The sequence below is a fragment of the Hemitrygon akajei genome, chromosome 5 (genome assembly GCF_048418815.1).
Source record: "Hemitrygon akajei chromosome 5, sHemAka1.3, whole genome shotgun sequence".
Classification (NCBI taxonomy): Eukaryota; Metazoa; Chordata; class Chondrichthyes; order Myliobatiformes; family Dasyatidae; genus Hemitrygon; species Hemitrygon akajei.
Window position 1 is genome coordinate 17,995,461 of NC_133128.1, and position 27,124 is coordinate 18,022,584.

Genomic DNA, 27,124 nt, shown 5'->3' on the forward strand with positions numbered 1-27,124 from the left:
CTTTTACAGCTCACGGCATTTCGGAGATTGGAGTTAATTCCAGTCTCTGTATTGCCTCTGTGTGGAATGCCTGTGTTTTCCCCTGGTGCTCCGGTTTCATCATGCAGTCCAAAGACATACCAGGTAGGTTAATAGGTCGTTATAATTTGTCTGTGATTAGTTTAACGTTAATTGGGGTTGTGGGGTTTCTGGGGCAGTGTGGCTACTTTGCACTGTATTGCTGAATATAAAAAATATATTAGTCCCCCTCTAGTTCAGGTGCAAACATTCCCTCTGCACAGGTCCCACCTTCCCTGCAAGAGAGCTCAATGATCCAAATATCTGAAGCTCTCCTTACTGCACCAACTCCTTAGCCACATGTTAAACTGTATGATCTTCCTGTTTCTGGCCTCATGAGTACACGGCACAGGTAGCAACTCTGAGGTCACAGCCCTGGCGGTCCTGTCCTTTAACTTGGCACTTAACTCACTGACCTCACTTTGAGGACCTCATCACCCATCCTACCCACGTCATTGGTACTGGCATGGACCACAAACTCTGGGTGTTCACCCTCCCGCTTAAGAATGGTGTGGAATTTATCCGAGATGTCCTTGACCCTGGCACCCCAGAGGCAACAAGCTGTCTGGGAACCTTGTTTTTGTCCACAGAACTTCCTTTCGGTTCTCCTAACCAACAAATCACCCATCACTACAGCTCGCCTCTTCCCTGCCCACTCTCAGCACACTAGCCATGTACTAACGGAACAAAACTTACTCTGAGCCTGTGCTTGGGCTTACCCAAGCCTGTTCTTGCCGAAGTCGGACCACTCCACAACACTCACAGAATACTGGAGGAACTCAGCAGGCCAGGCAACATCCATGGAAAAGAGTAAACTGTTGACGTTTTGGGCCGACACTTTTCGTGAGGATGGTTTTGAACCAAAACCATAAGACATAGGAGCAGAATTAGACCAATTGGCCCATTGATCCACTCTGTCATTCCATCATGGCTGATTTATTATCCCTCTCAACCCCATTCTTCTGTCCAAAACTTTTAATGTTCAAAAACCTACTAACCTCCACTTTAATTACACCCGAAGACATGGCTCCCAAGCCGTCTGTGACAATGAATTCCACAGATTCACCACCCTCTGGCAAAAGAAATTCCTCCTTGCCTCTGTTCTGAAGGGACGTCCTTCTACTCTGAGGCTGTGCCCTCTGGTCCTAGACTCCCCTCTATAGAAAACGTCTTCTCCTGTCCTCTCTATCTAGGACTCTTTACTCAGGAGGCAGCAAATTTTGCTCAAATATCAGTTTAGAACAAAGCTGCATTGACTTTGTGGTGCAAAAATATAACCCTGAAATTATTTCTTTATTCAATTTTCAACACTCTTTGCAGTATAATGTATGTGTTGCATGTTCTTTGTTATGAATAAAAGACTTGAGTTTCTGAATTGCAGTTTGTTTTATTTCATTCTTAATTTAACAAGATTGTAATTGCATTATATCTGTGATTTCTTGGGACTTGCTCAATTTTCAATCCAAGAAGGAGAGAATAAACAGGCATGAAAGGGAAATCCTTATTCTAATTTGTTTCAGCATCTGCAGCTCATGCTATCTAAGTTTAAAGCGGTATGGGCCAGGCAGGGGGCAATTGGGCTAGCTTTGATGGGCATTTTGGTCAGCAGGTTTGAGTGAGCTGAAGACTCTCTGTTTCAGTGCTGTAGTACGTCAAAACTCTACTATCCTTTTTGTTTTAAGACCATAAGACAAGGGAGCAGAATTAGTCCATTCAGCCCATCGAGTCTGCTGTGCCATTCCATCATGGCTGATCCCAGATCCCACTCAACCCCATTTATTATGGTAGTTGGTCACATGGGAGGGGCGTGGTAACAGTGAAGAGCTTAGTTATGTATTTGTGCTTTGTTAGAATTAGAGACAGCGGGTATGATGTCGTATGAGTGCTTAATTACATCTAATGTCTCTAGTTTTAGTTTCAATAGTTTTATCACATCAGAGTCAGGTTTAATGTCACTGGCATATGTCGTGAAATGTGTTGTCTCTGCAGCAGCATCACACTACATAGTAATAGAGAGTGTGAATTACTCTAAGTATATATATTAAATAGGTAAGTTAAATAAATAGTGCACAAATAGAAACAAAAGGAGTAGTGAGGTGATGTTCATGGGCTCAGTGTCCTTTCAGGAGTTGGATGGCAGAGCAGAAGAAGCTGGTCCTGAATCGTTGAGTGTGTGCCTTCAGGCTTCTGTACCTCCTTCCTGATGGCAGCAGTGAGAACAAGGTAGGACCAGGGTGATGGAGGTCCTTAATGGTTGTTTGTTTGCTAATTGTTTACATTTCTTTGACTTTGAACTTTACTGTTGGATTGTATCAGAAGGCACGTCATACAGGATAATTCTGTGTGCTTGGTCTCCAGCAGCGAAGTTGGTTTGCTCGAGTAGCTGCTGCAATCTTTAACAACCTTTGCATCAAGCAGACCCGGTGACTCGGCCTCCACAGCCGCCTGTGACAATGAATTCCACAGATTCACCACTCCCTCTGGCTGAAGAATTTCCTCCTCGTCTCTGTTCGAAAAGGATATCCTTGTGTTCTCAGGCTGTGCCCTCTCGTCCTAGATTCTCCCACTATTGGAAACGTCCTCTCCACGTCCAGTGGTCGAGTGTTGGTAAACTTACACTTACCCAGGCAAGGGGATTATTTTTGCACCATGGCACGGTAGTGTTGTGGTTAGCACAATGCTTTACAGTACAGGAGGCTCTGTGCTGTATCTCAATAAATAAAAAAATAAACTAATGTGGGTGGTCCCTGCTTTTCAAACGCTCGCTTTACGACACCTCGCTGTTACGAAAGACCTACATTAGTTACCTGTTTTCGCTAACAGAAGGTGTTTTCACTGTTACGAAAAAAGGCAGCGTGTGCCAAGCAGCCCGCCTCCTCCCCTGGAACTGCATTCTGGCTGGCATTGTTTAAGGGAAAAGCCTAAAAGAACACATAAGGGTGTTATACTTAGCGTAAAACTAGACATGATGAAGCGTTTCGATTGTGGTGAACGAAGTAAGGATATAGTGAGTTTGGCTAAGGGTTTGTGGAAGTTGACGAAGATGATGTTGAAGAGGTTTTGGCATCCTGTGACCAAGAACTGACAGATGAAGAGCTGATGAAGAGGAAAGGATAACAATTGTCTCTTTTGGCTAGATATGAAACTAGCTGGTGGATTACATACAGTACTGTGCAAAAGTCTTGGGCACATGTAACAAAGGTGTCTTTAAGACTTTTGCAGAGTACTGTAGAAAATTTATGTATTGCACTGTACTGCTGCAAAAAAGATAAATTTCATGACATGTGAGTGATAAACCTGATTCTGATACGGGTCTCCCTATTGTGGACTGAGAGTGGGAAGGGAGAGGGGAATAATGGTTGGAGAAAGTGGAAAGGAGAAGGGAGGAAGTGAGAAACACCAGAGAGACTTTCTGTAATGATCAATAAACCAATTGTTTGGAATCAAATGATCTTGCCTGGTGTCTCAGGGCTGGTTGTGTCTGCACTCATGCCACCCACCAGCCCTGGCGCTCCTCCTCTATCACCTCTCCCACACTCCTCCCATGGCACCCTACCTTTGCCATTCTCAACATACTTTGCTCTTATCTCATTTGGTGACAAGAATGCATAGAAGAGTAAGATATACCAGTTAGTTGAGTGGTGTTACAGCAACAACCTTGTACTCAGTGTCAGTAGGACTAAAGTGCTGCTTGTGGACTTTAGAAAGAGTAAGATGAGGGAAGATAAACCAATCCTCATAGAGGGATTGGTAGTGGAGAGAGTAAGTAATTTCAGGTTCCTGGGTGTTAATATCTCTGAGGTCCTAACCTGGTCCCAACATATCGATGTAGCTATAAAGAAAGCAAGATGGTGGCTATATTTCCTTAAGAGTTTGAGGAGATTTGGTATGTCATCAAGAGCTCTCAAATTTCTACAGATGCATTGTGGAGAACATTCTGACTGGCTGCATCATCGCCTGGTATGGGGGGGATGGGGTAGTGCACAGGATTGAAGAACTCTCTGCAGCTTACTTAAATTAGTCAGCTCAATGATGGGTACTAGCCAGGACATCTTCAAGGAGCGGTGCCTCAGAAAGACAGCATCCATCGTTAAGTACCCCCGCCACCCAGGGCATGCCCTCTTCTCGTTGTTACCATGAGGAAGGAGGTACAGGAGCCTGAAGGCACACACTCAGCGATTCAGGAGCAGCTTCGTCCCCTCTGCCATCCGATTTCTGAATGGACGTTGAACCCACGGACACTACCTCACTACTTTTTATATCTGTTTTTGCACTGCTTATTTAATTTAACTAATATATTTACTGTAATTTACAGTTTTATATGTATTATGTTATCATGTTTTGCATTGTTATGCTGTTGCAAAGTTAACAAACTTCACAACATATGCCGGTGATATTAAATCTGAATCCGACAAACATGCTTTCCGCTCCACATTGAGAAATAGCAAAAGTCTCAGGCAGCCTAGCTATATATATGCACCTTTGACTTTTACACAGTACTGTATAAGTTCTGTATAGTGTAGACGTGCCAATATTCTCTCCCATCATTGTAGATTTCCTTTCCTCCGCATGGGATAGGGATTTATTGAGATGGTACCGGACACCAACAGTTAAGCACGTTGACAGGTCCACACTGTATTCCTCTCCTGGGGTCACTGCAAGTTCCATAATGGAAAGCCAAGTGAAGGACATTGAGATTTGAAATTGAGAAGATTAGCTGTATTTGTTGCACATACATCAAAACAAACCCTGAAATGCGTCGTTTGCATTAAATCAAATCACATGAGGGTGTGCTAGGGACAGCCTGCAAGTGTCTCCGCATTTCTGGCGCCAGTAAGTCATGCCCATATCTCTCTAAATCAGAGTAGGTGGACTTACTGGTGATCGAAATCTGCAGATGGAAGTAATAACATGATATTCCCCATTTGTGAACAGAAATTCTTTCTGTGACATGGCAAGGTTGCCTCTCGGTAAATGCTGAATCTAACTTTACAGTGCATAATTAACAAAAATAAATCTTCCAACTTCAACTAATGTCCTGATTTAAATATGGACAATAAATGCATGCAAGAATAAATTGATATATGTAAAGAATTGTACTTTAATCAGTTGGAGCTTTTTGCATTTATTCTAAATGTAGTTTGCAGTAATGGAATACTCCCTATTGTCTGAGGTAGTGTTACTTGACAATTTTGTCCATTTTTATTTGGATTTTTTAAATCCGGTTTCTTATTGAGAATGTACCTGGGAACCTTTACTAAAAACGATGTTTACTCGGTAAATGATTTTTTTAAAAGCCTGTGGATCCTGGATATTTGAAATGAAAATGGAAAATTCTGTAAACACTCATTAGGTTGCTGTTGTCTATGGAAAGTAAAATGGAGATGGTTCATTGGGTCCATGGCCCTCTACTGTAAACGTGTTTTATAGTTTAAGAACGCCAGTCATTAGTAAGCAGTGGTTTCTCTTCAGCTTCAGACATGCTTTTACACGTAGGCATTTTCCTCGAAGCTTTAGTATTAGTTACGGAAATGGATTGCGATCTCAGTAATTCACTGCAGAGGCACACCTGAATATTTGCCCATCCAAATTTGCAAAACCTGTTTGTAAAGGTATCTGCTCAGCTTGTAAGAACACCGTGCTTAGTTTGGGTGTATGTAAATGAGACGACTAAGTCCTGTAAAGGTGCTTTCTGTTCTTCAAAAAGCCGAGAAGTGGCTGGAGCAAGTAGATGTGGCTCAGCAGTGTAGTGGTTTCTGTGAAACACAGTGATCGCCGATCAGGGTTTAGTTCTCTTTGCTACCAGAAAGGAGCTTGCCTGTTCTCTCTGTTACTGTGTGTGGGTTTCCTCTGGGTGCTCTGGTTTCCTCCCACATTCCAAAGATCCGAATGAGTGTGTGCACACACACGGAAGTAGAGAGAGGGGGAGATAGGCACGGGGGGGGGGGGGGGGGGGAGAGAGTGAGAGAGCCAGAAAGAGAGAAAGGCAGAGAGAGAGAGAGAGACATATAATATGTATATTAAATAGTTAAATTAGTGCAAAAAATAGAAATAAAAGAAGTACAAACAAGAGAAGACCTGCAGATGCTGGAAATCTGAGCAACACACACAAAATGCTGGAGGAGCTCAGCAGGCCAGGCAGCATCTACGGAAGAGAGTCCAGTGGATGTTTTGGGCCGAGACTCTTTGTTAGGACTGGCGGTTTGTGTTGCTCGAAGGAAAGAAGCGGTGAGCTACTGTGTACGGCTTCAGTGTTTAGCAATCCAGTGGGAATGGGGAAGAAGCTGTTCCTGAATCGTTGTATGTGTGCCTTCAGGCTTTTGTACCTCCTTCCTGATAGTAGCAGTGAGAAGATGTCATGTCCTAGGTGATGGGGGTTCTTATTGATGGAGCCACCTTTTTGAGTCATCGCTGCTTGAAGATATCCTGCATACTATGGATGCTAGGGCCCATGATGGAGCTGACTAATTTTACAACTTTCTGCAGCTTACTTTGATCCTGTGCAGTAGCCCCCCCCCCCCCCCCATACCAGATGGTGATACAGCCGGTTAGAATGCTGTTATTGGGTCAACTGTAGAAATTTGTGAGTGCTTTAGGTGACACACCATGCCCCCTCAAACTCAGCCGCTGTTGCGCCTTCTTTGTAGCTGCATTGATATGTTGGGCCCAGGATAGATCCTCAGAGATATTGATGCCCAGGAACTTGAAGCTACTCACTCTCTCCACTTCCGATCCCTCTTTGAGGACTGGTGTGTGTTCTCTTCTCTTGCACTTTCTGAAGTCCACAATCAGCTCTTTGGTCTTACTGATGTCGAGTGCAAGGTTGTTGCTGTGACACCACTCAACCAGCTGGTATATCTTGCTCCTGTATGCCCTCTGGTCACCATCTGAAAATTCTGCCAACAATAATTGGGTCGTCAGCAAATTTATAGATGCTGTTTGAGCTGTGCCTAGCCGCACTGTTGTGGGTGTAGAAAGAGTAGAGCAGGTTAGTGGTTTAATTGGTCACATGGGTGTAATTGAGTGGTGCAGGCTCAGATTCCTTGGGACAGAAGAGCCTGTTACCGTGCTGTATCTCTAAATAAATATTGTGAGGAGTCCTCAATGTGGGAAACTTGTAATATAAAGTTAATATAATGAAAGTTTCTATCGTCCCAGAGGTGAAGCTTCTCTGTTCTGAATATTATGTTCCAATGAAGCAATTGTGTTTCTCATGACACAGAAGGAAACCCATTTGGTTTCTGCTGGCTATCAACAATTTCTTTAATCCCATTCCCCAACCCCCATGACTTCCCAATAACGTATGCTCTGTCAAATCCCTTCTCATTCACCCGCCACCCACCTACTGAGGTTCAATGTTCAATCGCCCGTTAACCTATCAATCAGGACGTGAGTGAATCCCTTGTGGTCACAAGGCGAAGATGTAAACTTCACATGGACAACACCAGAAGTCGGGGGTGAACCTGGGTCCTGGAGCCATGAGGCAGGAGTGTTAATGCAATGTGCCTTCCCCTCCCCTCCCTCGACGCTCCAGTTACCTTCTGTGGACCGCTGACTGGCTTACTCAGCTGGCAGGGTCTTTTGATATCCTTGTCTTTATTTTGCTCTCTGTGCAATGATTTAAATGCAGCTGGTATTACTTATTTTTACTCCTTGCTGTCTAATGTTTGGAGCCTTCTGAAAGTCCATGAACAAGTCCACTGGAGGTGAATGATGGTGCTGGGAATCTTGGCCAGCACGGATGAGTTGGATCGAAGGGCCCTTTTCCAAGCTGTCTGACTCTGGATACAAAACGTGCTGTGAACAAAATGTGGCCACAATGGAGCCCATCTTTGCATGCGTATTTGGCTCGGTTGCTTCTCCACATCCTAAATCCCATTTGTATCCTTAAGATTGTTTCTGAAACGGCTTCCTCTGACTTGTTTACATTACAGCAGCTGCATAAACATATACATTGATAAGGACGTCTTAATATATTCTTAGAAGTTATCTGGACGTACAAGAGTCAGGCAACTTCACTCTGTTTCAATACTGCAGGCTTTGTTTGTGGATTTACTGTGCTGAGGGCAAGGAAATAGTGACATTTTTGCATTACCAGTTGTCAACACCTTTCCAAGAATCAGAGCGGAATTGGACAATTGGTGACCTCGAGGTCCCCCACCATCCAGGCAATGTTCTCTTCTGGCTGCTGCCATTGGGAAGGAAGTATAGGAGCCTTGGGTCCCTGCACCACCAGGTTCAGGAACAGTTACTTCCCTTCAACCATCAGGCTCCTGAACCAGCATGGACGACTTAACTCACCTCATCACTGAACTCATTCCACAAACTAGGACTCTACAAATCGTATTCTCAGTATTATTTTTTTTTGTGTTTGCACTGATTGTCATCTTTTGCACATTGGTTGTTTGCTAGTGTTTATGGGTGGTTTTTCATTGATTCTGTTGTGTTTCTGTGTTCTACTGTGAGTGCCTGCAAGAAAGTGAATCTCAGGGGGGTATCTGACGGCATACACACTTTGATAGTAAATTTACTTTGAACTTTGAACCTGGGAGAGCTTGGTCTTTGAAGCGGCTTCTTTGTTTTATGAGCAAGGCACCCTGCTAATCCTGAGACACGGGGTTCTGGAAACTTTGAGCACCACACATACTCACACAAAATGCTGGTGGAACTGGGAAGACAAGGCAGCACATCTGGAGGGAAGTGAACAGTCAATGTGATCTGTCTTGTGACTTTAATAGTTTATTTGCTGATATACACCAAATGACTCAGAAACCAGTGGGTGAAGATGACCTGGTTGCTGGAACAAGTAGTGAGGACTTTTTGGGCTTGGTCATGGAATTTCATTGAGATACAGCGTGGAGTAGGCCCTTGTGGCCCTTCGAGCTGCGCTGCCCAGCAACCCCCCCCGATTTAACCCTAACCTAATCGCGGGACAATTTACAATGACCAATTAACCTACTGACAGGTCCGTCTTTGGACAGTGGGAGGAAACCGGAGCATCTGGACGAAGCCCTTGCAGTCCCGGGGAGAACGTATGAACTCCTTACAGGCAGCAGCGAGAAGGAGTTTGTATGTTTTCCTCTTGAACACGTACGTTTTCTCCAGGCGCTCCGGTTTTGTGAGGGACGGGTCCTGTCTGACGCCGTGGTGGTCAAAGGGCCACAGTACTGTGTCGTACTGTTCTATGTTCTGTCAGAATCTGGGTGAAATTATTTGTCTTTTACAGTGTGCCATTTTACAATTGTTACTGGCTCTTGCGTTGTACACTGCATCGCCGATTATGAAAGCGAGGCACAGTGGGGCGTGTAATCAAGCTGCAGGCTCAGTTCCAGCAACCCGGATCCGAACAGGTCTGTGATGCTGTCAGTGTGGAGTCTGGACCTTCTGCCTGTGATTGCACGGGCATTCTCTGGGTATTCTGATATTCGTTCTCCCCCCACCCCCCACCCCCCACCATCCTGAGGATGGTAATCAATTAACTGCTGTAAATTGCGAGCGGTTGCATCTAGGTCCTCAGTGGTTCCCAAAATGGGCATCGTTGGTCCTCCGGGGGGGGGGGGGGGTGGCGGGAGTTTCTAAGGGGGCGACAAAGATAAAGGTGGAAAGTGGGGTGGCGTTCAATAGCAAGCAACCCGCTGATTAATTAGTTTTAATTTAAGAAATTAATTACTTATTATAAGCATTTGATCCTCTGTGCCTCATATTTGATTATGATCATATAAACACCTCATCTCTTGCTAACCCACTGCTCTCTTAAGTCTTTGCTCGAAGTGCGTTATAGTTGCTGAAAAGCAACGTGACACTTCTGTATTATGAGACGTCTGGACAGATGAATGGTTACATCGAAGGGGAATTGATGGGAATCTGAGGGAAGTGGATTCCATGACATTTAGCATGTTTTGGGAATTATCAGAATTAAGATTAACTATGTTGTGAAATTTGTTGTTCTGTTGTACAGTACATTGCAATATACAAAAATAAAAACTGAATTACAGTAAGAAGTCACACACACACACACACACACACTCAGTAATTCGGTTCTCATTGTATATTACAGTGTACTGCTGTATTTATATATAGATATATTAAAAAGTTAAATTTAAAAAAGTAATGAGGTAGTAATCATTCAGAAATCTGATAACAGATGGGAAGAAGCTATTCCTGAATCACTGAGTGTGTGCCTTCAGGTTCCTGTACCTCCTCTCCGATGGTTGTAATGAGGAGAGGGCAGGTCCTGGGTGATGGGGGTTCTTAATGATGGACACTGCCTTTTTGAGACGCCTCTCTCTGAAGACATCCAGGATGCTGGGGAGGCCCGTGCCCATGATGGAGCTGACTGAGTTGACGACTCTCTGCAGCTTATTTCAGTCTTGTGCAGTACCCCCCCTGCCCCCAGCTCTGTGAACTGGGACAAAATGGCCGCCTTCAATGTTAAAGTGAAATATGGAAAGATCTGCAAGTGGCGAGCTGTGTGTATGAGCAAAACAGATTGCGAAAACTAGTTTTGTAATTTTAATTTAAGAAGAAATGCCAATAATTGTCTTTGTTTGGGTGCTGAGTATGGTCTGTGACTGTCGATAGGCTTCTGTTCCTTACCTCTAATACACCTATGAAGCTGACACAGAGAACTGCTCTGTGTATGGAGACACAAGTGACTTGCAGATGTTGAAATCCGGGGGGGAGTGAAAATCAAACTGCTGGAGGAATTTAACGGGTCTCTGTATATTTTATTCCAAACCTTCCTGGTATTACTGTGCCCCAATGAATATTAAATTGTGATTTTGTGCACCACAGTAGGGAGCGTGAATGAGGAGCTAATGATATAAAGCTTATTGTCACCTGTTCTGAGATCTTGCCCACTGTTCATGCAGATCAAATTATTGCATTGAGCTAGAACAAGGTAAAACAATAACAATGCACAATAAAGTCTAACAGCTACAGAGAAAGTGCAGTGCAGGTAAACAGTAAGGTGCGAGACCACAGTGACCAGACTGCCGGTCGGGTCCACCTTATCAGATGAGAGAATCGTTTAATTACCATGTGCTGCTGATTTTCTGAAGTTGAACATGCAGAGAAATACAAACCCCATTTCCAGAAAAGTTGGGATATTTTCCAAAATGCAATAAAAACAAAAATCTGTGATATGTTAATTCACATGAACCTTTATTTAACTGACAAAAGTACAAAGAAAAGATTTTCAATAGTTTTACTGACCAACTTAATTGTATTTTGTAAATATACACAAATTTAGAATTTGATGGCTGCAACACACTCAACAAAAGTTGGGACAGTTAGAATAAGATTGAAAAGTGCACAGAATATTCAAGTAACACCGGTTTGGAAGACTCCACATTAAGCAGGCTAATTGGTAGCAGGTGAGGTATCATGACTGGGTATAAAAGTAGCGTCCATCAAAGGCTCAGTCTTTGCATGCAAGGATGGGTCGTGGCTCACCCCTTTGTGCCAAAATTCGTGAGAGAATTGTTAGTCAGTTCAAAAGGAACTTTTCCCAACGCAAGATTGCAGAGAATTTAGGTCTTTCAACATCTACAGTACATAATATTGTGAAAAGATTCAGAGAATTCAGAGACATCTCAGTGCGTAAAGGGCAAGGTCGGAAACCGCTGTTGAATGTGCGTGATCTTCGAGCCCTCAGGTGGCTCTGCCTAAGAAACCGTCAAGCTACTGTGACAATTATAGCCACCTGGGCTCGGGAGTACTTCGGAAAACCATTGTCACTTAACACAGTCCGTCGCTGCATCCAGAAATGCAACTTGAAACTGTATTACGCAAGGAGGAAGCCATATATCAACTCTATGCAGAAACGCCGGTGAGTTCTCTGGGCCCGAGCTCATCTCAGATGGACCGAAAGACTGTGGAACCATGTGCTGTGGTCAGATGAGTCCACATTTCAGCTAGTTTTCAGAAAAAACGGGCGTCGAGTTCTCTGTGCCAAAGATGAAAACGACCATCCTGATTGTTATCAGCGAAAGGTGCAAAAGCCAGCATCTGTGATGGTATGGGGGTGCATCAGTGTCCACGGCATGAGTGGGTTGCATGTATGTGAAGGTACCATTGACTCTCAGGCATATATTAGGATTTTAGAGAGACATATGTTGCCATACGTCTCTTCCCGGGACGTCCATGCTTATTTCAGCAGGACAATGCCAGACCACATTCTGCACGGGCTACAACAGCGTGGCTTTGTAGACACAGAGTGCGTGTGCTTGACTGGCCTGTTGCCAGTCCAGATCTATCTCCTATTGAAAATGTATGGCGCATCATGAAGAGAATCAGACAATGGAGACCATGGACTGTTGAGCAGCTGAAGTCTTACATCAAGCAAGGATGGATAAAATTTCCAATTGCAAATCTACTACAATTAGTATCCTCAGTTCCAAAATGATTAAAAAGTGTTATTAAAAGGAAAGGTGATGTAACACAATGGTAAACATGCCTCTGTCCCAACTTTTGTTGAGTGTGTTGCAGCCATCAAATTCTAAATTTGTGTATATTTACAAAATACAATTAAGTTGGTGAATAAAACTATTGAAAATCTTTCAATATCTTTCTTTGTACTTTTGTCAGTTAATTAAAGGTTCACGTGAATTAACATATCACAGATTTTTGTTTTTATTGCATTTTGGAAAATATCCCAACTTTTCTGGAAATGGGGTTTGTAGATGGTAGAATTTTCAGCTTTTCTTACTTTTATAACTAAATTGTTTTGTGGATGCGAGGCAATTCAGCTCATCAGATCTATGCTGAACCCCCCATTGGAGCCATTCAATCAGCTTCGCTCCCTCCTGTTTATTTGGGTTGAAAATTGTTTTCTCCCTTTTCCCCTTTACTCCTGCTCTTGTGTGGTAACTTGTTTCCGCGAGCAATGGCAGCCCAAGCCATTGGCCGTGATTTGCTCAGCCCTATTGAAGATCTGGAAGGGGCTGGATGACCACAGCCAAGCCTTCTCCTTTTCTTGACTGTAAACTCGCCAACAAGGCGGGCTGCATTACGATTGAAGTGTCAGGATGGCGTATGGCTGGTTTCTGTCCTTCCTGCTTCTCCTCCAGTAGCACTAAGTTCAGAGGTCACCTGAAGTGCATTTATGCCATTTTTTCTCAGCCAGCTCACCCTGATGATAAACAGAAGCACCTGTTTAAAAGCAGGATAAGATGGTCAAAAAGTCAGAGTCCAAGTAAAATTTATTATTAAAGTAAGTATGCGTGGGTTTTCTCCCCCTAGTCCAGAGACATATTAATTGGACATTGTAAATTGTCCTCTGATTAGGTTAGTGTTAATGGGGTTTATTGGGGTTGCTGGGAGTGGTGTGGCTCAAAGGGCTATAAGGGTTTACTCTGCGCTGTATGCCCAAATAAATGAAATAGTATTTTTTTTCTTGCAGGTGTTTGCAGTAAAATAATGAAATACAATAGAATCTGTGAAAAAGTCATACATGAGCAGATTGACAATCCAATTAACAAAAGACAAATCATGCAAATTAAAAAAAAACTTGAGTTGCAAAAAGTCTTTGAAAGTGAGCCTGCAGGTTGGGTTGTGGTAAGTGAGGTTATCCGGATCAGAAAGTTAGGTGTAGGGAATTCTGGTGGATCATTGATAATTATTGAACAGATAGGTTATTTATTACTGAGTTACTGTTGAATTAATGGGTGGAGGTGAGTTCATTTGAGTTAGATAAAACAGAGAAAAACATTTCAAAGTAATTTACCTTGTTGGATAGGTTAACTTACCCAGAGAATAGTCTTGGAACTGCAGTGTTTTTACCATTTTTAACCTTGTTACTAAATCAGAAAGCTTGTTGCCCGTCTCCAGGACTCTAGTTAGGATTTTTCAAGAATCTGATCAGCTTGTTTTTTTAAATGTAATGGGGACACAAAGGAAATTGGAAATTCAGATTCTGATTAATTTATTTATCAGGTGTACATCAAAACATACCATGAAATGCCACATTTGTGTTAACAACCAAGATACCCAAGGATGGTCTGGGGGCAGCCCACAACTGCCATCACACATTCTGGTGCCAACATAGTGTGCCCGTAATGCTCGGTCAGACAACACAGAACACGACAAGCAACAAAACAAACCCTTTTCCTCCCTCCCACCCACCCACATATGGGTAGGGGGCTTCCAGGCTTCTAGACCTCCGAACAATGATTTTCCAATTTAAAAAAAATCATAGTGGTGGGATCAATTGAAGTATCTGTGAGTAAGAATTTAGGCATCTAGGATTCCAAGAGATCTCCACGGCTTTCAAATTGATCTTTTGTTCATTTTATATCTGAGTTTTTCGTCTTGTCCTGAACACAGACTCGTGTTCCTCAATATTGTGCAAATTGTTCTGGTTGTAATATACCAAACCATAGGGCAATTTTTTTTTTAAGATTAAATTAACTGTACTAGCATAAACCATTATTGCATCTGATACAGACCATAAGGATCTGTTGACTCAATGTGTATTTATAAAGTTGAAATTGCAGAACTCTTTGTACTTGTAAAAGCAGTCATTTAGTAATGTGGACTTTACTGGTAGTAATTAATGGTGTTGCATTGTAGAGGCTGCTTCACTTGATGTTTGTGGTAAATGACCTTAAAAAGTTCAAATTTAAGTGTCATTCAACCATACATGAATACCTATGAGTTTAGCCAAATGAAACAGCGTTACTCCAGGGCAAGGGGGCAAAACATAGTACTAACAGTCACACACAGCACTAGGCACATATAGCACAGCAGTAAAATACAGTCACACAAAACAAAAATACAGTCCAAGACCCTGAGACCGTGACTGTTGCAGCAGTCTGCAGCTTGCACTCTGCCAAGTGACCACTGGGGGCAGCACTTACTCCAGCTTAAACGTCATGCCTCACCACCTCCGGCGGAGTGCATCGACACTGCCGTATCTCTCCCGGATGGTTGTAAACAGGCAACGCTGTGGCTTGAGGTCTGACCCTCGCTACAACAGAGGCCCCGCTGTCTGCCAGTAAATCTGTGGACCAGACTTGCAGCATTCCACATTAACAGAGTTAAGGTGGTGGCAAGGACATTTTTATTTCCTGTCTATCAAAGGTGATTGTGTAGCCCTGGGTGTATTGATGACGACAGCTGGTTGCATGTGACATGAAAAGCTACTGTTAATGGAATGCTTAGTCCCAGTAGATACGATATGTTTAGGACTCAGCCATATTTACACATTGGATACATAAATTCATAGTTACATCACGTTAAATCAGGCCTTTTTGGCCCAACATCCATTCCTACCAGGTGCCTTTGTGAGCTAGTTCCTTTTTATTGCGTTTGGCCCATATTCTTCTTAATCAGAAGTTCCCAACTTGGAGTCCATGAACTCCTTGCTTAATGATATTGGTCCATGGCATAAAAAAGGTTGGGAACTCCTTTTGGAATCTAAACCTGTCCACCCATTTATCTGTATAAACACCTTCTAGATGTTGATTGTGCCTCCTGTACCACTTCCTCTTGCAGATCGATCCATTTTCCCATCATCCTCTGAGTGGTAAGAGTTGTCCCTTGTGTCCCCATTAAATTTCCTCTCCATTTACCTTAAACCTACACTCTCCAGTTTTTTGGCTCTGTCCGCCACAGAAAGCAGGATCTATCACTTCAATACGACTTCCTGTTCCCATTCTGACATATCTCTCCATGGCCTCCTCTACTGCCATGATGAGGCCAAACTGAGGCTGACAGAGCAACACCTCATATGGTAGCCTCCAACCTGATGGCATCAACATCAATTTCTCCAACTTTTGGTGATTTCTTCCCCTCTCTCGTCTCTCTTTTTCCATTTCCTTTTCTGATTACCTTATCATCCTTTCTCTTCCCTTCACCTGCCCATTATCTTCCTCTGGTGCGCCTCCACCTTCTCTTTCACCCATGGTCTACTGTCCTCTCCTATTAGATTTCTTCTTCTTCAGCTCCTTACCTCTTCCATCTATTACCTCCCAGTTTCCTACTTCATCCCCTCTCCCCCTCACTCACCCACCCAACTTCCCCACCCACTCACCTTCCCCCTCACCTATCACTGGCCTCCTCCTTCCTTCACCTTATTTTAGCTCCTGCCCCCTTCCTTTCCAGTCCTGATAAAGGGTCTTGGCTTGAAACGACAACAGTGTATTCTCTTCCATACATGCTGCTTGACTTGAGGAGTCCCTCCAGCATTTTGTGTGCGTCTCCCCCCCCCCCCCCCCAGTTATAGTTTCCCCTATTCTGGAGGGAAAATGTTAGTGGCTATCCTCCTTATTATGCCCCTCACAAGTTTATCTAATTCTATAAACTCACTCTTCAACCTCCTACACTTCAGCATAAATTAAAATTTCAGTCTTTCAAGCTTTGTTGTATTGCTTAAGCAGCCCAGCCCTGGTAACGTCCTTGGTGCGTTCTCTATTGAGAGCAGCTCAATGCCGAGGAGCTCCAGGTCTCATGTGATGTGTTTGCCAGCGTATTTAAGACCCCTCCATGAAACATCAACAGATGTCATTGACTCTGGCTAATTTCTCTGGGTGAGAAGATTGTCCGATCAAGAGAGGCCAGACAACATGGCTTTGTACTCTTTGGAGCTCAGAAGAGTAAGGGATTTAGGGGGAGGCTTTGGGGTTCTAACATTCTTCTCTCATTTATTCTTTGGGGGTTTCTTCTGTTTTGTGGATGTCTGTGGAGAGTAAGAATTTTAGGTTGTATGTTGTATATATTCTCCGATAGTAAATGGAACTATTGAACATACAAGATCCTAGGAGGGCTTGAAAGGGCTGAGTTGTTTCTACTCGTGAGAGAGTCATGAATGAGGGGACATAACGGCATATCAGGTGTGGGCTGTTTAAATGGTTCGGCACAGACTAAATGGGCTGAAGGGCCTGCTTCTGTGCTGTACTTTTCTATGAAGTGTGACTCGAAGGGGCTGGTCATTTAAAACTGAGGTGTGTAGAAAATTCTGAGGGTGGTGAATCTTCTGTTCCCCAGGATGGTGGAGACTAGGTCACTAGATATATTTAAGGTGAAAATAGATGAACGTTTGAAAGATTGAGGGCTATGGGGAACTGACACGGAAATGGAATTGTCCATAGATGAGTCGCAGTCCTGTCGAATGTGGGACAGGTTTGAGGGGCCAAATGGCAGTCTAATTCTACTAAAATGGTTAAAGCTTGTTTATGAAGAGTTACTTTGGAATTGCAGATCCATGTGACTCACTGCCTTCGAACGAGAAGGAAAAAATAACAAAACTACAACAGAGTGTACAGTTAAAATTCGGAACTCCATCTGTTTAATAATTGATGTGTTTTCCCTTTCACTGTGTTGACTTCCAATTGTTCTGTCCCTGACATCTTTACTCTCCGTTGATTTTAATTCCCCTCCCCACTCCCACACTCTGTCCTCAGTCTGCAAGGGTGAACCTGAACACAAACTACACAAACAGCATCTCATTCCTCCAGGATATCCTCCACCTGCCTATCACCTACACTCAACTGAACCTACCTATCACCTGTCAGTTCTTGCACCGCCCCTTCATACTTGCACCTCCCCTTTCCCTCATCTCTTTTTTTCTGGCTGTCTCCTATTTATCTTTCAGTCCAGATGAAAGTAGAGCAAGGATTGCGTTCAAGAGCCGCGAGGTAAAGTTTTATTTATTTATTTATATAGATACGGCGCGGAATAGGCCATTCTTTCCCGTCAAGCCATGCCAACCCTGATTTAATCCTTGACTAATTAGACTACCAACTGGTACATCTTTGGATTGTGGCAGGAAATCAGAGCACCTGGAGGAAACCCACCTAATCTCTCGCTTGCTCCTCCTGAGGGAAGGCCTCTGAATTTGAGTGATCTCTCTCCCTCCCTCAATGTTACCACAGTTCTGCATTGATAGGCGGGCTGAGTTCAAGTTAGACTTTTTCCAGCTTAGTTTTTATACTCTGCATTTTTGCCCTTTCTTTTTTGTTGCCGTTTGTGTGAATTGTTAAGTTTTTTTTCCCATGAGGGGGAGGTTTGGGGTTTGATGTTCTTGTTGCTGTTTGCACATTTTTTGCGTGGGGGGGTTGGGTGTTGACCTTCCTGTTGCAGTTTGTGTGGTTTTTTTTGTGTGTGTCCCGGCGTTGGGGGGGGGGGGGGGATGATGTTTTTCTTTGAACGGCATCCATTGTTTTCTTGGTTTCGTGGCTGTCTGGAGAAGACAGATCTCCGTGTTGTATACTGCGTACATACTTTGATAATAAATGTGCCTGTGACCCTTTGCAGCACTGGTGCACTTATAATACCTAATTAACCTATCAACTGGTACGTCTTTGGACTGTGGGAGGAAACTGGAGCACCCAGAGGAAACCCATGTGGTCACAGGGAGAATGTACAAACTCCTTACGGGCAGCGTGTGGGAATTGAACCTGGATCGCTGGTGTAAAGTGTTGTGCTAACCACTACGCTATGGTGCCTCCCTGAGCTAATATAGAGGCTTCATAAACCCTCTTGTTTTCCTTTTGCTGTTCGGTTCAAGTTTGAAATTCATTTGGTTAACAAGTGGTGTATTTTGTTTCACTATGTGTTAACTTCCAATTCCTCTGACCGATGTCGGTATTTATTTGAATCCTCCTGTGAAAATTGAGGAACACCCAAAGTCTGCATGTTGCCAGGGCCTTTGCTACATCTGATACCAGGCAGAGTAATTCAATATCTAGTGAACTCATGGCAACAGCCCAGAGAGAACGGTTTAATTTTCAACAGGTTGATTTTTGAATCAACTCGCGGTGCAGGATGGCATAAAACCAACTTGTTGAAAATTAACACAAGATTCTGTAGATGCTGGAAACGCACAAAATGCTGGAGGGTCTGAGCAGGTCAGGCAGCAGGGTTTCCCAACTTGGGGTTCATGGACCCTTCAGTTAATGGTAAGGCTTCATGGCATAAAAATGGTTGGGACCCCCCCACCACCACCAAATGAATGGAGAGGAATAAGCAGACTGTTTATCAGGTCTGTTGAAAATTAAACCAGTCTATGGTTTAACAGTGATGCACCCATGTTAATTAAACCCGGAAACAGCTGTCGAAAATCTGTGGAAGTAAATGCAGTTTTATACCTCATTGTTTTCCTAGGGAGTAACCGAGATATCTGGAGCTAACCTTGAAATGTCTGTTTAATATTTATGTGCATCACCTGATAGTCATATCATTAAACTGACCTGCTGTTGTCTCTTGTGCCCAAGATTAAGTGAGCTACAATGAGAAGGAGATGGATCAGGAAGAGCTGAACTTGATCAATGATTACAGATACAGAAGTTATTCTGCTACCATCGACAAAGCTTTGAAGAATTTTGAGTCATCCAGTGAATGGGCAGATCTTATCTCGTCACTGGGAAAGCTTATCAAGGTGAGCTTTGATGTCTTTATATGAAAGGGCCTACTTTTTGTCGGCTTTTCCATTCAGTACTATTGATACAAATTTAATATTACTGTGGTAATTTTGTGGTAAGTACAGTTATAACTGGTTGAGGGTATGTACGTATCCCTTCTTAGGAGTGTTTCAAAATTCAACAGCAGTATCTAGGCCCACAGAAGGGAGGAACTCAGAGGTTTTCAGTGTTTGATTTAGATTGAAGTGCTCCTTAAATCTAATCCTGTAAGTGTGTGTGGCCTTTTCTCTAGTGTTTGTGATCCTTTGAGTGAAGTTGACTGTGTACACTCGGTGTTAGGTGTACCTGTTAATGGAAGTATCTAATAAGCCAATCACGTGACAGCAACTCGATGCTTAAAAGCATGTGGATGTGGTCAAATGATTCAGTTGTTGTTCAGACCAAACAACAGAATGTGACTTAAGTGACTCTGACTGTGGAATGATTGGTGCCAGCTGGGATAGTTTGAGTGACTCAGAAACTGCTGATAGGCTGGGATTTTCGCACAGAACAGTCTCTAGATTTTACAGAGAAGAGTGTGGAAAGACAGAAAAGTTCCAAGGGGCAGCAGCTCTGTGACTGCAAACACCTGATTAATGAGAGAGGTCAGAGGAGAATGGACAGACTGGTTCAAGTTGACAGGAAGGTAACAGTATCTCAAATAACCACATATTACAACAGTGGTGTGCAGAAGAGTGTCTCTGTACACACAAAAACACATCGAACCTTGAAGTGGCTAGACTATAGCAGCAGAAGACCATGAACATATAGGAGGTACCTAAATTTAGTGGCCACTGAATTTAGACTGGCAGAACTTACTGTCAAGATATAATGGCCTTAAATTTCTATGGGTAATGCCTGATGTTTGTGTAATAATTCCAGACAGATTACCCCATTTCCATTCCTGTGGAGATAGTTCTGAGCATTCTACAGCCATAGTAATCGGTCCTTGCCATTCGGTAATGGCCTTTCCTTCATTACCAGGCCCGGAGCTGTCTGGGTATTGGTGCATGCAGATGAGGACTTGCTGAAACGTTGCAAATGGAATAAGTATTATGCACTCATTTGCAAATATCCCCACTTCTGATCTGGTAATGGAAGGGCAGCCACTGAAGTAGATTCAAGATTCAAGTTCATTTATCACGTGTACATTGAAGCATACAGTGAATTGTGTCATTTGCATTAACAACCAAACTGGTGTGCTAGGGACAGCTGGCAAGTGTCACCTCACGTTCTGGTGCTGACACAACATGCCCACAGAACACAACAAGCAATAAAACAACAACAGCAAAAGCAAACCCCAGTTTTCCCTCCCACCCATCCACATACACAGCCCTCTAAACCCAAGAGGGACCTCACCTTGCATTTAGTCTTGGGCCTTTGACCACCCCAAAGGACTCACAGAGATTCATAGACCCAGGCCTTGACTTCTGGGCTTCTGATTCAATCCTGACTCCACAATTCTCAGCATCAACCACAGGGCTGTAGATAACTGTACAGCAGGCCTCCAACTCCAGACTTGCTGCTGAAGGAATCTTGAACACCAGGCCTCGAACTGAAGATATTCGGGCTTTGGGCACTCTCGTGGAATGACTGATCTCTAGTACCTACACCCATTAGAAAGCATTCTTCATGGTGCCCAATGACTTCTCTTTGAGCTGGGCTCCTTGATGTCACACTCGGTCAATTGCTTCCTGGGAATCAAGGGTATTTGCTCCTTCAACGCATCTGGAACTCAACTCATTGGTGCATATCAGAAGAGAAGTTGCTCTGGTAAAACTCAGACTAAGCATTAGTCAAATAATTGTTATAATAGCACTATTAATTGCATCTTCCATCACTTTGGTTAGGCAAAGACTGTGTGATAATTAATTGGATTGGACTTGACCAATCATATTCATGTCAGTGGTGGGCAAACTAATGGAGAAGATTCTTAGGGATAGGAGTTATGAGCATTTGGAGAAGCATAATCTTATTAGGAATAGTCAGCATGGTTTTTTGAAGGGCAGGTTGTGCCTCATGAGCCTGATTGAGTGTTTCAAGGAGGTGACAACACCAGTTGATGAAGGCAGAGCAGTTGATCAGAATCAAGTTTAATGCCACCAGCATATGTTGTGAAATTGGTTGTCTTTGCGGTAGTAGTACAATGCAATAATAAATAATGGGAAAATAAGACTGTGAATTGTAGTAAGTGTATATATACCTTCTTCCTGATGGTAGCAACATGGTGTAAGGTGTTTAACGGGGTTCCAGAAAGCTATGAGGCATGGGATCTATGTAAACTTGGCTGTGTTGATTCAGAACTGAAGGCAAGGGGGTGATAGTAAATGGAGTGTATTCTGTCTAGAAGTCGGTGACTGGTGGTGTTCCAGAGGGATATGCTCTGGGACCACTCGACTCTTAGTTCTATAAATGACCTGGATGGGAAAGTGGAAAGGTGGGTTAGCAAGTTTGCAGATGACAAAGGTTGGTGGTGCTGTGGATGGTGTAGAAGGTTGTTGAAGGTTATAAAGGATATTTGACACTGCGAGCTCAGAGGAGAAATGACAGATGGAGTTCAATTCTGAAAAGTGCGGAGTGATATACTTTGGAAGATGGAATTTGAAGGCAGAGAACAAGGTTATCAGCAGGTTTCTTCGCAGTGTGGAGGAACATCAGGATCTTGAAGTCCAAGTCCATGGACCTCTCAGTTGTTATGCAAGTTGACAGGGTGCTTAAGAAGGCGTGTGGTTTGCTCGCTGTGTCAGTCAGTCAAGAGCGTGAGTTAATGTTGTACCTTTATAAAATTCTGGTTACATCACACTTGGAGTATTGTGTTCAGTTCTGGTCACCTCATTACACAGGAGAGATGTGGAAGCTTTTCAGAAGGCGCAGAGGACGTTGACCAGGATGCTGCCTGGATTAGAGAGCGTGTCTTATGAGGAAAGGTTGAGTGAGTTAGGGCTTTTGTCTTTGGAGTGCAGGAGAATAAGAACAGACTCGATAAAGGTGCATAATATTGCCAGAGTCGGTCCGTGTTGGCAGAAACATCTTTAGCTCCATTATGCTCCATCACCTCCCACACCCTTCCTTGCCCCCGGGGTTGCAAGCTCAGCCTGCTGCTGTTCACGCTATTGATGCATGACTGGACTTCTAGAACCTGTTCAAACCAAATCAGCAAGTTCTGTGATGACACAACAGTGGTTGGTCTCATCAACAACAACAGAAGGATGGCCTTCAGAAAGGAGGTAGAGCGGCTGGCAGAATGGTGCAAGCACAACAACTTGAGTCTCAATGTGGACAAGACCAAAGAGGTGATTGTGGACCATAGGAAGGTGCAGGATGCCCACTCCTCACTGCAGGTAAACGGCTAATCTGTGGCGAGAGTTAGGAGCACCACGTTTCTGGGAGTGAACATAACAGTCCATCTTTCCCCCTCCTTCGTCAGAAGAGCACAGCAGAATCTCCACTTCCTGAGGAGATTGAGGTGAAGCTTCTCGGACCGCCCTCCATTCAAATTAACTTTTACAGGAGCATCGTCAAGAGTGTCTTGACCAGCTGCATCGCCATCTGGTATGGGAATTGTAAGGCATCTAACTGCAACTCCCCACAAAGGATTATGGTGACTGCTGAGTAGATCATTGGGATCTCTCTTCCAGCCGTCAGAAATATTTATCAGGAGCACTGTATACTCAGGGCCCTTAGTATTGTCAATGATCCCTCCCATCCATCCAACAATCTCCTTGTCCACCCCCCTTACCAGCCGGCAGGAGGTACCGTAGCATTAGGACAAGAACTGTTAGGGTGGGAAACAGCTTCTTCCTACAGGCCATGAGACGACTGAATTCCCTGTCACCACCCAGATATCATCACACTCGAAGCGCCAGTAGTGTTGTACTGTTTGTTTTCTAACTTGTGTCACAAATACACATTATTTGTGAATCTATTAGTGGTAATATTATTTTGTGTTCTGTGTGTGAGTTATATGTACTGTGTTGTCCAGAGTAACGTTGTTCTGCATGCTCTATGGATGCATGACAACAAAATTAAACTTCAACTTGACTTGACAGAGAGTGAATAGCCAGTGTCTTCTCCCCAGGGTTACAGTGGCCATTACCAGAGGACATCAGTTTAAAGTGAGTGGGGGAAAGTTTAGGGAAAATGTCAGAGGTAGGTCTTTTTCTTTCATGGGGAGTGGTGGGTGCGTGGAATGTGCTGATGAGGATGGTAGTATTGGCTGATACAGTAGGGGCATTTAAAGGACTCCTAGATAAGTACATGGATGTAAGAAAAAATGGAAAGTATTGGGCTGTGTTGGAGGGCAGGGTTGGATTAATCATGGAGTAAGGTATATAGCTTGGCGCAACATTGTGGGCTGAAGGGCCCGTATTGTTCTGTGTGGTTGAGTAGCTGTCAGGATTGTTTCTGTACCAAAAGAGTCTTGTCTGGAGATGTAGACTATCAATTAATCTCACAAAATTTCATTAATTCTCCTTTGCTTCTGCTTTTGACCTACAATCCACAATAATTTTGTCCCATTCTGGTGGAAGAGGAAAGTGAAAATGCATTTTTTTCACAGGTGTTGTCCCTGCCCTGCATTATTTGATCAAGTAAATGATTAGAGGGTATTGACTGGAAGGAGAGGTTAGACAAACTTCGGCTGATTTCTTTCTGGCAAGTCAGAAGCTGAAGGGAGACCTGACAGAGTTTGGGATTAGGAGAGGCCCGGGGTAGATGGTCAGAATGTATTTCCTATGGTAGTAATGTCAAATACTGGAGAGTGTAGCTCTAAGGTGTGATGGAGAAAGCTTGAAGGAGATGTACAGTACTGTGCATATATACAGCTAGGGTACCGAAGACTTTTGCAGAGTACTGTATTTGTTAATATGGAGTGAGTTTGTAAACCTGGCAGGAGCAAAGAATGTCTGGAATGGGAACCATGGAGTGCTGAGGGGGGGGTGTGGGACAGGTGGCAGAGAAAGAGTGCCAGGGTGTTGTGTGGCATGGGTGCAGACACACCTAGCTCTGAGACACCAGGCAAGGGCATTTGGGTTCCAAACGATTGGTTTATTGATCACTATAGATTGTCTCTCCGGTGCTTCCCGCTCCCTCCCCTCTGCTTCCTCTTTTCCCAACCGTGATTCCTCTCTCCCTGCCCCCTTCCAACTCTCAGTCCACAACATAGACCCATGTCAAAATCAGGTTTATCATCAAACACGTGTCATGAAATGTGTTTTTTTTTTGCGACAGCAGTACAGTGCAATACATAAAGTTACTGCAGTACTGTGCAAAAGTCTTGGGCACTCTACAGATATATACACAAGACTTTTGCACAGTACTATATGAGGCAAGTTTTTTAACACAGCAACTGATGGGTGTCTGGTAGGGCTAGTAATGGAAGATTTGGTTGCGGTGTTCAAGAGGATTTAATGAATTACAGAGAATGGAGAGATATGGAATGTATATAGGCAGAAGAAAATTAGTTTAATTTGGCATTGTGCTCAGAACAGACAATGTGGACAGAAGGGCCTGTTCCTGTTCTGTCCTTTGTTCCTGTTCTGTTCTTTGTTCCTGTTCTGTCCTTTGTTAACATATCCAGACTAATTGCACACTGTGTGGGAAAGCTGAGAAGTTTTTTTAAAATTTAGAAATACAGGCCTTTCCGGCCCAACAAACCGCACCACCCATCAACCCACGTATTTAACCTCCCCCTAATCTCAGGACAATTTACAACGACTGACTAACTGGCACTAGGGGAGGAAACACACGCAGAGGTCACAGGGAGAACTTACAAACTCATTGCAGATGGTGGCAGGAATTGAACTCCAACACCCCAGGCCCCAGGCTAACTGCTACACTACCATGGTGTTATCTCATCCTTTGCATTTATGAATGAATAATTCTGTGGTCTTTTATCAACCTTGCTACATTAACAACCCTGTTCTGTACGCACAGGCACTCCAGAGCAGCTTGAAGTACTCACTCCTGCCGAAACGTCTGATCATCAGCAAAAGACTAGCCCAATGCCTGCACCCAGCACTGCCCATCGGTGTGCACCTGAAAGCCCTGGAAACTTATGAAGTCATATTTAAAATCATTGGAACCAAATGGCTGGCCAAGGACTTGTTCTTTTACAGGTACAGTAGATAAAAGACCTGTATAAAAATATAATTGGAATGGGTTTATTATTGTCACATGTACTGAGTTATAGTGAAAAACTTCAGTTCAGCAGGCCACATGGGACAGGCCTTTGAGTTTCATTAGGAGTTTGAGGAGATTTGTTATGTCACCCAAGACTGTAGCAAATTTCCACAGATGTACGTGGGATCATTCGGACTGGTTGGATCACTGTCTGGTACGCAGGCTCCACTGCACAGGATTGGGAAAGGCTGCAGTGTTGCAAACGCAGCCAGCATTATCGTGGGCACTAACCTCCCCACCATCAAGAACATGTTCTAAAGACAATGCCTCAAGAAGGCAAGATTCATCATTAAGGACCCTCACCACCCAGGACATGTCCTCTTCTCTTTGCTGCCATCAGGGAGGAGGTACAGGAGCCTGAAGACACATATTCAACATTTTAGGAACAGCTTCTTCCCCTCTGCCGTCAGATTTGAATAGGTTTCAAAGATACATTTAATGTCAGAAATGTATACAATATACATCCTGAAATTCTTTTTCTTTGCAAACATCAACAAACAAGAGGAGTGCCCCAAAGAATGAATGACAGTTAAATGTTAGAACCCCAAAGCCGCCCCCCAGCTCCCCCCTCCCATGCACAGACAGCAGCAAAGCAACGAACCCCCCATCAAAAAAAGTATCGGCATCCCCCACCCAGCACTCAAAACGTGCAGCAAAGCATCAATAAAGACACAGACTTGCAGTACCCCAAAGACTGCTCATTCACCCGGTATTCGACATGCCACAGGCTCTCTCTCTCCCTAATAAGGGAAAAAGAGGTGTCTCCATTTCACAGCAAGAGGGGAGACATAGCAAAACAGCTCACTGGTTTATGGTGTTAAAAGTCTGTTGCGTCGCTTTGTCTGAGCTCTGTGCCCAAAGAACTCGGGTCTCTGGGCACGCAGCCAGCTCGTCAGGTGGTGGCACCAGCCTCGAATCAGCCTGTCTCCAGAGCCACGAAAATCCGGCACCCTGAAGGCGCGCTAGTCTCCCAGGCCGCGTCCTTGGCAAGCGGCCGGTCGTGAGGCCCCGAGAGCAGGTCCCATTTCCTCAAAGAACCGAAGTCGCATGTAACTCCATGTCGGGGTCTTCAAAAGAACCTTGAAAGGGGAAAAAAAAGATATCAAATATAGAAATAGAGCTGTTTCTGAACAGTCCACGAGCCTATGAACTCTACCTTAATATTTTGCTCTGTTTATGCTCTACTTATTGATCTAATTGATTTTTAATACTATATTTCATATTGTAACCTGTAACATTTTTAATGTATTGCACTGTACTGCTGCTACAAAACATAACATTTCACGACATATAGTACCTTGCAAAAGGCTTAGGTACATATATATAACTAGGGTGCCTATAACGCTCACAGAGCACTGTATTTATCAAAGTGGAGCGGAAAGAGAGTTTGTAAGTCTGCCAGGAGCATAAGATTTTGGGAATGGTGAGGGTGGAGTGATGCGAGAAGGTGAGAGACAAGGTGAGAGAAGGAGTGCCAGGGCCAGGAG

At 43.7% G+C, this 27,124-nt stretch overlaps 1 protein-coding gene across 1 annotated transcript in view; it reads left to right on the top strand.

Annotated features, from left to right (window-relative positions):
• The window catches only part of dop1b (DOP1 leucine zipper like protein B), a 177,828-nt gene that overhangs the window by 5,268 nt on the left and 145,436 nt on the right, over positions 1-27,124 (top strand). The window contains exons 2-3 of the mRNA XM_073044896.1: positions 19,272-19,435; positions 25,392-25,573. Coding sequence (XP_072900997.1) covers positions 19,298-19,435; positions 25,392-25,573 — 320 coding nt within the window. The 5' untranslated portion in view covers positions 19,272-19,297. The remainder of the gene's footprint in view (positions 1-19,271; positions 19,436-25,391; positions 25,574-27,124) is intronic.